This window comes from Phodopus roborovskii, unplaced genomic scaffold (assembly GCF_943737965.1).
Source record: "Phodopus roborovskii unplaced genomic scaffold, PHOROB, whole genome shotgun sequence".
Taxonomy (NCBI): Eukaryota; Metazoa; Chordata; class Mammalia; order Rodentia; family Cricetidae; genus Phodopus; species Phodopus roborovskii.
Genome location: NW_026126597.1, coordinates 343,012 through 355,202, shown reverse-complemented (window position 1 = coordinate 355,202; position 12,191 = coordinate 343,012). Strand labels below are relative to the sequence as shown.

Genomic DNA, 12,191 nt, shown 5'->3' with positions numbered 1-12,191 from the left:
AAGTCTGAATGTCCATTAGCACTACATACCCAATCCTCCTGGCACTGACCTTTTGGGGTGAACTTGTCGAGGTCAGCTTTACGAATCAAATTCTGGGACATGTAGGGGCCACAGCACACATTCTGAAACAAAGCCCGAAACCTTGAGTGTGTATAAACATTCCACAGACAGTCAGGGCCCAGGGTGACTCCAAGGCTGGGTGTTTTCCACTGCTCACCAGAGAGCACCCCAGGAGTGTAGGGGTGAGCCTATACATATTGTTCAAAGGCTATGGTGAACGACAGACTGAGGGCACCTGGGACACCACTAGCTGTTCTATTTGAGTACAATATAGCTGCCTTCCTTCCAGAGAACACACCACAGCATATGTCCAAGAGCTGAGCCATTAGGCAGAAACTGCAAAGTCACGAGTTGTCTCTAGGTGTGTTTCCTTTCTTGGGGGCTACTATGGCACTACAGTGAGCTGGGTACTGTGGGTCCTTCTGCTGCTCCCCTGCAGCTGGGAAGCTACTGGACTCTGGGAACCCTCTTCCAGCCATTTCTTTCTCATCTTCCTCCAGGCCCCAGCATCATCCCTTGATCTCACTGTTCACATTCTACACCTCCTTCTTCATGGGCCATGACTTCTCTCAGGATCCCAGGGGCTTTGTACCCACATTCCCCCCTGTTTGACATGTTCTTCAGTCCCTGTCTTATCCAGCTAGTAAATAACTTTTAGATCTTAGCAGAATGCTGCCTCATCCATATAGCCCTTCTTAACCCAAACTGGTACTGGGGACTTCCGGAGGCCACCACAACAGGGATGTGTATGCCTTGTCTTTGCTACATCTCCAACACTCAGCTCTAGGTCTGGCACATAGGAAGGGCTTAGCAATGAACTGAAAAATAATGGACTGATGAATGGGATGGCTAGGTGGGTGGGCAGATGGATGGATGGATAGACAGATGGATAGATACACTTGAGTAGCTAAGTGAATCGATGAATTCACATTGAGCAGGACAAAAAGATGGGTAAATGGAACCCACACGCAACAGTCAAGGCTGGCAAGGAACAGCTGTCATACTTACCCCAAGGTGGTCTAAGGATCCAGGGCTGAGGATGTCAGAGTAGAACCCACGCTGCTTCATTAGGGGGTACTTCTTTTCAGTGCCCGTCAGAGGTGACTTCCGGGGCTGCCCTAAGTCTGAGAGGGGTAGAGGTGGGGGCTTGGGGTCAGGAATTGGTGTTCTTTCTAAATGAGAAGTTGATTCCTGAAGTAGACTCTCCAGGTCATATTCTTGGCTTCCAGGAACCAGCACTGGGCAGCATTCTGAGTCCTGAGAGCTCCTTTCTGGTCTTCCTGGTTCTTCCATGCTGCTCTTCAGAGAGTCGCCCCAGCCAGAACGCCTACAAAAAGATACAGTATCACTCACACTTTGACATCCTCTGTCTCAGCCCAGGTAATACCATGATCTACGGATGGGCAGACGGCCTATCTATATCAAGCCCAAGTCTACTATCTATGGGTAACAGAAGAGGACAATGCTGAGAGTTCCACAGGTGACAATGGCCTTCCCTGAGAACCAAGGGTCACGGGAAGGAAACTATAGATGCCTCCAGCTCAGTGCCTCCTGACCTTTCCACTCTTTCCTTTCTTTTAGGCAACAAGGCCTGGTTTCCATGCTGTAGGAGATGAGGTGAAGACCCTCAGCTCACTTGCTCACTGAATCCCCCCCCCCCAGATGCTTTCATACACACAGTAACCCCAGTGGCCTAGCCCAGATCTGCTGGACTGGCTTCCTCCTCCCTGTGGGCACAAGGCCACCATGCTTGTCCAATCCATTTCCCCCATAGCCCAGAATCAGAACATGCAATGACCTTGACAATAGGATGCAAAAATTGACCATCTATGGGCCCACAAGCCCTCCTGTAAGCCACAAAGCGACCACTTACCCTGACTCAGAGTGTCAGATCAGCTCAAGGAATGTCGCCTTCCTGTTTTCACTAAGGCGTCTCTGGGATATGGGCACATCCACCACCTTGAGGACAAGAGTTTTTTGTAGGGTAATTATTAACAATCCCTTCCTGTACCACAACTGCTTTTTAGGTACTTCAAAACATTACCACCAGGATAAATCATTAAATGGGAGAATGTTACAGTAAGTTAGATAAATGTTGGGGAAGAGGTTTTCATGTAAGGTCAGTACAGAAATAAAAGAAAGTCTACAATCACCTCAAAAATTCAATGGAAGAAATATCATATGTGTGTATTTCCCATGAATATGTGTGCACGCACATATGTTTGGGTGTACTCACCTGTGTGTGCACATGTAGAGGTCAGAGGCTTAATGCAGCTATATTCTTCAAGACATTTCCACATTTTTGTACATTTATTTAGTATGTATGTTGTGCACGAGCCATAGCCTATGTGTGGAGGTCAGAGGCCAACTTTGGGGAGTCATTTCTGTCCTTCCATCATGTGGCTTCTGGAGACTGAACTCAGGTCACCAGCGGCTCAGTGACTTGCTAAGGCATTTCATGGGCCACATTATTATTATTTTTTTAGACAAGGTCTCTCATGGAACCTAGAGGACACCAGTTCAGTTAGGCTAGTATGTCAGTGAGCTCCTAGAATCCACCTGTCTGCCACCCCTGGTGCTCAACACATTTGGCTTTTACATGAGTCCTGAGGATCTGAATTCAAGTCCTCACACTTGTGCAACAAGCACTTTACTCACTGAGCCATCTCCCCAGCACAAACGAAGACATCTTAGCAAAAAAGAAACAGAGGGCTGAGCTGGAAAACTCTCATCTCATTTCCTCTCCTCCTCTACACGCAGTGTCAGAGCAAACAAGAGCTTGCAGTATAGGCCATGGATGTTTTGGGAGTCTTCCATTCTCAATGGGATTTGCTGCCATCTCCTTATACAGAGGGGCTCATCTACACTACCATGAAAGTTGCACAGCAGCCCAGAAGCCAACCTCAGCAACTGAGCATTTTCTAAGTAGAAGATAATGAATTGGAAGGCTATTTGAAAAACAAACAAAGGCATGTGGGGTTCTGGTAGAAGTCCCAGATACCCAGTGTGAAGGCTCACCATTCTCTTAAGTAGGAAGACCCGACAAGCCTCCCTATGGGAAACTCCTCATGAACCTACTCCTGGTGGCCAGCTGCCTCCAAGGGCAGATACTAAAGATTATACCAAGTCTAGCCTACCTGTGTGACATTCACTGCCCTTTTCAGGACAACACAGCACACAAGAAGATTCCCTGAGGCTCAGCTTCCTCACTCTGCAAATCCACAGACATCATCTTTGAACAAAATCATCAAACAGATAGCTGGGCTTTGAGAGGCTAGGGTCCCATCTCCACAGGAAAGCATCCTGGTCTTGGTGTGCCAGAAGTATATTGATGATGCCTGGTCGGCTTTAGAGGGGCTTGGGGCTTAGCACATACACGGTTGTCCAGAAAACTGCAGTGTGCCAGGAGCAAAGGAATCTGAGTAAGTGGATTTATTGTCCCTTGTTCTGTAAGCTGTCTTTCTTTGAGGAGCTTGCAGTAGGAGACTGCACTGTTGATAGTGGGGGAATTCATCAAGGCACAGCTCAAGAGAGGAAGATAGGAGACTAGGCTGTAGACCCAGAACCCCATTTCCCTCTCCTTCCCAATCCACCACAACAAATGCCCTTACTTGGGGAGCCTATACAGAGCCAGTGTGTGCAGGAATTGTAACAGACAAATTTCTGCCTTCATGAGTGACAGCAGCCTCTGCCTGGGAATGAATGTGACTAAACAAGAGAGCATGTGGCTCATAGCAAGGCCTCTGCTGCTGGTCACCCTGGGAACTCCTTTTCCTGTGTGTGTGTGTGTGTGTGTGTGTGTGTGTGTGTGTGTGTGTGTGTGTAAACAAGGTAGTGAGATGACAGGGTTGGTTCTGGTAGACCCAGAACTAGGGAGCATTATTAAGCTGCAGACTCATTTCATACACAATCCCATTTAAACCTACATGGAAACTGAGACTATTCTCATTTCCAGAGATGAGAAAATGAGCCCTTGGAAGGTTGCACGACTTGGCAATGTTACACAGCCAGCAAGAGGCAATCATATGCTCAACCACTTGGTTTAATACATACAGATAAATGGAGTTTGGGGTTGAGAAGGAAGGAGGTGTGTGGTCCTCACAGCAGGCATTCCGAGTACTACCAATAGTTACAAACAAGAAAACTCAGGTCCAAAGAAGTGTGTGGAAAAGTCCTGATATGTGTGTAAAACAGGTGCCCACAGAGGGTCTGAGCAGGAGGGTTTCCAAATCACCCATGTCCTGACTCAAAAAGAACCCTGAACTTCTATCTGTGAACATCCCAGGGTATTAATTATGTAAGCTCTCACTCACAATGGATGTGAACTTTCAAGGATCTCGGGAGTCTCTGCCTCTGCTGAGATTACTGGGCAAACACCACAGTAGGTGGTCACCTCTCTCACAGGCTTGGGGTGTCCTTTATCCTTCTAATAGATTCAGCTGAGGAAAACTAGCTCTGTGCCCACAGCTTATTGCACCATTGGTCACAGTCACAGATCATATGGTACCTTGCTTCCTCGTGCCTGTCGACAAGGGATTTTCAAGAAACATTGATGTCTGGAAACTGGGTGCCTAGGATGGCACGGGCTTGGCGTGCAGTAGTTCTCCCCAGAATTCCGAATTATTGTATGAACCAACAATTTGAATGGGGTTTGTAAAGGAGGGAATAGAGTCGACCTCTGTAACAACTTTGTGGTCAGATAAGGAGAGAAAACTGTCTCTGGTGAGGGTCCTTTCCTTGCAGGGATCCTTGCAGGAGCCTGCCAAAGGGACACACTCCCTGCAGAGTAGTAGGATGCGCACCCCAAACGGTGTGCTAATTAATGTGCTAAGTACAGTACTTAAAGCAAGGCTGCCTTATACACCCTGTTTCCCCAGCCCGGTCCCTGCGAAGGCTCCGGAAGGGGCCCACACTGGCGGGAGGGAATGCTGAACTTCAGCGGGCAAGGGTGCCTCCTCCGTGTCCACTCACTTGTGCGCCCTTTTAAATTTTCCCCGACCCGGTCATCCCGCCGCCTCACGGACCTACCGGCTCCCCTAAACAGCAAAGTTGTCGTCCCTCCTGTCTCTAGGGAGGGACGCTGGACCCGTTGCCGGGGGCGGGACCATCCGGCACTGGGGGCGGGAGCTTCCGGTTATGAACTTCCCCCACCCCTGGACTGCTCAACCCCTAGATGTCAGGTTCTTAAAGGCTAGTCCTAGCAAAGACCATTTACACTGCTGCTCCGGATATGCGCATCTAGTTCTCGTTCAGACTCCGTAACCCACTTTCCCCTCTAGGGCCTCCCTAACACTAAGAGACAAAATAGCCAAATGCAGCGTGAAAACTTTGAATAATGGGCAGGGAAATGGGGGTGAAAGGGCGGGAGAGGTGATTCAGAGCTGTGGTTCCAGCACACAGCAGATGGAGGCAAGGTCATCCTGGAATACTTAGCAAGTTTTGTGTCAACCTGGGCTGACCGAAACCTTGTCACAAACAAAGCTACTGGGGCTGGAGATTTACTCAGTTGATATAGTGTTGGCCCATCTGCAGTCTGCAGATGATATAGTGTTGGCCCATCTGTTATTCCAGCAGTGGAGAGGTAGACGCAAGAGGATCAGAAATTCAAGGTCATTCCCAGCTGTGGCTACAAGAGACCCCATCTCAAACAACAACAACACGCCATCAACAACAACCAACTACTAAACATCAACAAAAAGGGTGTGAAGAGAATTAGAATTTGGTGTTCAAGCCATAGATGCAGACAGATGGCCACAGGGCTCTGAGTTGTAGGTGACCATACGGTGATGTGTTTTTAGCTGTGTCTCCATTCTGTCCTCATACCCTCCCTTCCAGACTGCTTCTCTCTCACCCAAAATTCAAGACCATTCTTGGGAGAGGGTCCAAGATTCTGACTCCCTGTTCTCCAGGAGTTACAGCTGGGAGGGTCTCCTCACAGTTCATACTGGCCTCAGGGGAAGCTCCAGATGATAGGCCTGAGAAAGTGACATCTTCCACAGGGCATTTCCAGGAGACCCCAAAAGAAGTGGTTTATCATTGTCATGCCCTGTGCTATACCGGTGGGTTCAGTATGGAGCTGGATAGAATGTATTGTCCCCACGGTGTGGATGGGAAAACTCAGGCTTAGCGGAGGATGAGGCTTTCCCAGTGGGTCATCAGAAAGCCCCACACCTGCTGCACTGTCCCTAGAGCTTGGGTGGGGAGAGAGCGAAAGGTGAGCGTGAAAGGTGAGTCAGAGTAAGTAGTTCTGGTAAAGGGTAAGTGGGAGGGCTCAAATGAAATTCAGCAGACTCACGTTTCCTGGAAGTTTGGGTGGGGATCCTTGATAGGTCACAGAACCATCCACTCTGCTAATGTCTGCCAAGTTCCTTGGAGCCTAGAAAAACTAAGATGTACCCAGAGCCTCAATAAACCCTGTCTTCCTTAAATTGCCTTTGGTTATGGTCTTTATCACAGCAACAGAAAAATAACAAGTACAACCCATAAGATTATATATCTATTATAAGATATATATATAATATATAATATACATATATATATATTCCATTTAAAAACATCACTTCTAGGTACTAGATAGATGGTTTAATGGTTAAGAGCACTGGCTGCTCTTCCAGAGGACCTGAGTTCAATCTCCAGCACCCACAGGGCAGCTTACAACCATCTGTTAACTCTAGTAGCAGAGGATTTCTTCTGGCCTCTGCAGGCACACACATGATGCTCAGACATATATGCAGGCAAAATGTACATAAAAACAAATCTTAAAAGCAAAACAAAACCACACTTATTCCAAAGCTCAGCTCTTTCCAAACACTCCCAACATTACAATAAATCCTATTAGAAACCATAAGGAAGTGGTGAGAGCTGAGTGTCACATGCTGTGATATCGTTAACTGCCAACCTTAGGGAAGGAGCCTCCCTGGGAATTGGGCTTCTGGGCACGCCTGGGCGGCAGATACCTAGTTATGTTACAGTGGGAAAACCTAGGCACCAGGGTGGCACCATTCCTGACCCAGATCAACTGTATAAATAGATAGAGCAAGCCAAGCATACATGTGTTGGTTGCTTTCTGCCGTTTGAGTATGGACTCAATAGAGCAGCCCCCTCAAGTTCTTACTTCTGGGAATTCCCTGTCATGATAGACTGTAATCTAGAACTGTGACTAAACAAACTCATTCTTTCCAAAGTTGCTTTTGTCAAAAGTATTTTATCACTGCAACAGATAAAGAAACTAAGATGCATGTTTCAAGTATGCTGTCTGGAGTTTTTTTTAACTATTCACATATTTTTAAAAACCCTTAGTGGTGTAGCCAAGGGAGCTTGCTGAAGACAGATGCTTCACAGTCCTGTGTAGAACTGGGCAATGAGCTTGATGCTCTCACTTCCCACATTCTTGTACAGTGAAGGACGGCACAGTCTCAGAGGCGATACTTCTCTGGTAGTGTGAGGATGTCAAGAGATACACGCTTTTCTCCATGGACTAGAAAATCTACCCTGAATCCAGAATCCTCATCTGGAAGGATTTCAGGATTTCAAGGTAGAACTAGTCTGGAGAGGGAGCCTTGGGAACCAAGACACCACTGGTCATCTCTTTGCATGTTTTTGGTGGGTTTGGTATAGTTCTCCAAACCTTAATTCTGCACTCTAGTAACCCTTCTCCATCATCATTTCCTCATTTTCTCCCACAGTGTGCATGGGTATATTCTCTATCACATTTCTTTCTCTGGTTCTTGAGACTTTTTGTGTGTTTGAGAAGGTAGAGGTTTATTTAGTTGGTTTCCTTCTGAGACCTTGTTTGTTTTGGAGTGTTTGTTTTCAGGATGATTTTATTGTTTTAAGTCACAGGGTGCAGACACAGAAAAAGAAGACACTAATTAATACTAAATGGCAGGCTTCCTGGTATATACTTAGCCATTCATAAATCATAAGGTTATTGCTGAGAGTGGAGACAATTCTGTCAACCATCAGCAACATCAAAACCAGGAGAGGGTTCAGTATTGATACTGAGTATCTTACTCATGTCATTGGCCAGAAGAGCAACAGCAGCGGCAAGAGCCTGGACAGCAATGTGAAGTGGGTCTATGGCCTCTATGCCGGGAGTGGGAGCGAACCCACGGATCTCAGGTCAGCACTGCCAGACTCAAAAGGGCTGATGTGCATTGCAGACGTTTGGGCTTTATTTCTTCGTCCTGTTAGGAAATGTAAGCGGTTATTTTTTTTTTTTTTACTTTAAATTTTTATCTCTTTCATTTATTTTGTCACTTGTCTGTTAGTTTTACTGTCTAGATTTTAATCTATATAATGCCCATGTACTCAGTTTAATTGTATTACTATGACCACCGATGTCCTGGAACCTTTGCTTTCTTTCTGCTTGGGTAAAAGACCGGAGTTTTCTGAAATCTTAAAAGGTGACTTGCTTAGCTGTCTGCTTTACTTTCTTGGTTCTCTGTATAATGAGAAGATATAAAAAGAAAAGGATAGAAAGTGTCCACTCCTGTCTTTATGACCTGGGTTCTGCATTAACAGCCAGGTTTAGAGAATGTGTTTGTGGGGCTTCAGGAACTAAAGGAACCTCTCCTTTCTGCATCAGTACTTTTTCCATGGCAATCCCATTGTGATTCTGGGATAGCAAAACAGTGAAGGTTATCTTTCAAATGCATGAACCCACGGCAGATGGGAGCTAGCTGCTGAGCTCCAAGGATGGATTCTGGAGATCCCTCCAACTCCGCACTCTTTAACCATGACCTGGTTAAAGTAGGATTGATGTGAATGAAGTCTAAAGGATTCATTTAGAGCTCGGAGGGAGTGTTACCCAGTGAGTTATGTCACAAAACAAATGTTACAATTCCATAATGCTGGTTCAGACAAGTTACTTAATGCACCCATTGAATTAATCAGATAAATTTAGGAAGTGTGAGATTTGCAAACTGATTTAATGCTGCTTGGCAGACAGGAAGCTTCATCTACTTTTATGTTTATAGCAAATAAACATAAACAAAACTCTAGATTTTTTTGTTGGCTTTTAGAACCCAGTCTATCTCATAATTTAGCAATCTACACTGGATTTCAATATCAATTTACTGATGGTGTATTCTATTTATGCTAAAACTTCATATACATTCCAAACATTATCAAACAATGTAACGTAGAGGTGAGATGAGTAAACAAATTATTTTAGGAATTATTGTTGAAAAATGATGTAGATATAACTTTTAAAGTGATTATATGGGAAATTTTAAGTCCAATAACTTAACTGGAAAAGATGAACTTGAGCATATCCAAGCAAACGAAGGTTTGCTCAGGGATATTTGTCAAACCTTGATACATTTCATACTTGTTTACATTTACTGCTTCTTCCCCTTAGCTAATTTATGTTGAAGGCAGCAGAGAAAAAGAAACACCTAAAGTTTGTGATCACTTTTATGACTGTGTGTTTGGATGGAGAGTTCATATTACACAGGGACACGTTGAATACCTGGGCATATGTCACTCAGAAGACAGACAGAAAACTGAAGATGATTAAGGAAAAAACAGTCTAAGAATGCTTTCCTGAATTCCTACTGTTTGGACAATAGGAATAATTCATATCTGAACACAATTTAACAAATAGGATATACAATTTTATATTGTATATTAAATATCATTACTATTGATGTGTGTTTAGAGGTCAGAGGACAATTTTTGGGAGTTGGTTCTCTTCTTTCACTTTGCTGAAGCAAGTTCTCTCTTGTTTCTGTTTCTTTGTAGATCCCAGGCTAGCTGGCTCCTGAGCTCCTGGGTCATGCCACTATAACCAGCACCCATCTCACCATGACAGTTCTGGGATTACATGTGCGAGGCGCTACACCCTGCTTTTTCTGCGTTTGGGAGATTGTATTCAGGCTGTCATGTCTGGGTGGCAAGCATGTTTACCCACTGTGCCAACTCATTGTCCCATATATGTGTGTTTTCTGTTAGCAGTTCAGAAATAAGAACGACAAGGGAGAATCAGGAATGGCAGCTCCTCCTTTGAAAATAAAATTTCTCTTTTTCCAAGGTCAGGAATCACAGGGGAAACATCATGTGTCCTTGAAAACTTTCCTCATCTTGCTATAACTCTTCATGAAGACATACATTTGAGAACATGCTACAGTATAGGGGGAAACTAACATCTTTCAGTAGGAACTCAAGACTTTATGCTTTTTAGCACTATACATCTTCTTCCCATTGACAGACCCTCCCCCTACCCAGCACTGCTCTCCAGAACTTCCTCCAAACTCTCCAAACTTCTTAGCCCCATGGAGTTTTGCCTCCATTTCTCCAACCATCATGCACAGTAGTAAAGGTTTGCCATGCTCCTATTGAATGAATGAACTCAACTGACATCACTTTTGTTTTCATGGGGAACATTCACATTTGAGTAAGGGCTTTGGGGACATGGTGTTTACAGTTTTCCAATAACGTGGATGTCTGCACCAGGTTAAGTGCACAATAGGCCATTGAGTCTCTTCTATTTATGGTGGCAGAAGCCAGGTACCACTGTCAGGTGCTCCTGCTCCAAATGGGCCCCTTGGGAAATTTCTCTGAATTAAACAGAGGCCTTGAATTAAGTTTCATTGCATATTCCTATAAGAGACAACATTTGTGTCTTTGAGGAGATGGGAAGGGTCTGGGAGGAGTTGGGAAAGCATGATTAGACTGTATTTTATAATATTTTGTCAATTAAAAATCTTAAAAAGGCAAAACAAGATTTATGCCTTAGAATCCTCAATGCACTAATTGCTACTAATACTAAAACAAAATTATAACAACAAATCAGGAATAGCATGCAAAGCTACTACTTTAAACCCATTATCATCTTGTTCCACTTTAGGAACTAAAGTTATTTTTGTTATATTTGTTTTAGGTAAAAATGCAATCCAGAAATAAATATATTCCAGTTTAGCAATAAAATTTTGAATAGTAACCCATGTGATTAGATTGATTTTCAAAATACTAACTTGTAACTTGAAATTTTCAATCCCATTTCTAAGAGTCTAATATAGACTGTATGTTATCATAGAGTACAGGCTAATATTCCTAGACATTAATATAAACTACAGGTTCTTTTTGCATGTGTATGTGTGAGTGTGGGTGCCCACGTATGAGCAGGCACACATACATGCATGTGGAAGCCAGAGATTAACCTCCAATGTTGTTTGTTCCTCAGCATCTGTCCATCTTGTTTTGATTGTTCTAGGCTGGGAGCTTGTCAATTAGGCTAGGAGGCTTCACCAATGATGCTCAGGAATCTTTGCCTCTGCTAGCACTAGAATTATAAGTGCATGCCAGCACTCGGGAGCAAAGGCTGGCAGATCTCTGTGAGTTCAAGGCCAGCCTGGTCTACAGAGCTAGTTCTAGGGCAGTCTCCAAAGCTACACAGACAAAGCCTGTATTGAAAAACCAAAACCAACCAACCAAACAAACAAACAAACAAAAAAACAAAAACAACCCTCCCCCCAAAAAAACTCTGGGTTTGCTAAGTCCTGTTTGAGAAAAAACATATGTATAATGGACATTGTGGCTTCTGCTGGGATGATAAAAGTAAAGTCTTTTTTATTAAAATACTTGCACAAGCAATGCTCTAGAGTCCTTCTGAATGGTAGTGAGTGGCCAACTCTTGGAAGGGAAAAGGCACAAACCAAAAGACACAGCCAATAACTCTGTCTGCCAACCATGGGAATGGGGAAATTCAAATAAAGTATTTACCTAACCAAATCCAACATTGTGACATATCCTGAGTTTCCTGGATCAGGGAATTCATGCTCATCATTATTACATCAGTGGTTTTCATCTGGAGGGAATCTATTTTAAATATAAAAGAATGTACTCCATCAGACTCTCCTGGGGAGACCCTGGACTTGGAAATTATCAAGCTCTCCCCAGCTGTGGACTGCACAATTCAGTTGAGAATTAGAGATTTTGGCAAGCACCACTCCACTGGGGGATGCAGGAAGGGAGAGGAAACTGAAGACACACCCACTCACTGAAAATTTAGACACTTATCTAAGGGTCCTCTCTGCAGGAAAATGCTGCTGTTGTGGCAAATTCTCCAACCTTCCCTTCTGCATCCCACACAATCACTACCTAGTCAGTGCCAGACTGTTGGCCTCAGA

General features: G+C 44.4%; 1 protein-coding gene across 1 annotated transcript in view; it reads right to left on the bottom strand.

Moving 5' to 3' along the window:
* Dnah1 (dynein axonemal heavy chain 1) overlaps nt 1-1,302 on the bottom strand; it is a gene marked incomplete at its 5' end in the record, with an annotated part of 54,959 nt that extends 53,657 nt beyond the window's left edge. Inside the window, 2 exons of the mRNA XM_051204760.1 lie at nt 50-122; nt 1,069-1,302. Of these exons, the coding sequence (XP_051060717.1) occupies nt 50-122; nt 1,069-1,302 (307 nt within the window). The remainder of the gene's footprint in view (nt 1-49; nt 123-1,068) is intronic.
* Between the last annotated feature and the right edge of the window lie 10,889 nt (nt 1,303-12,191).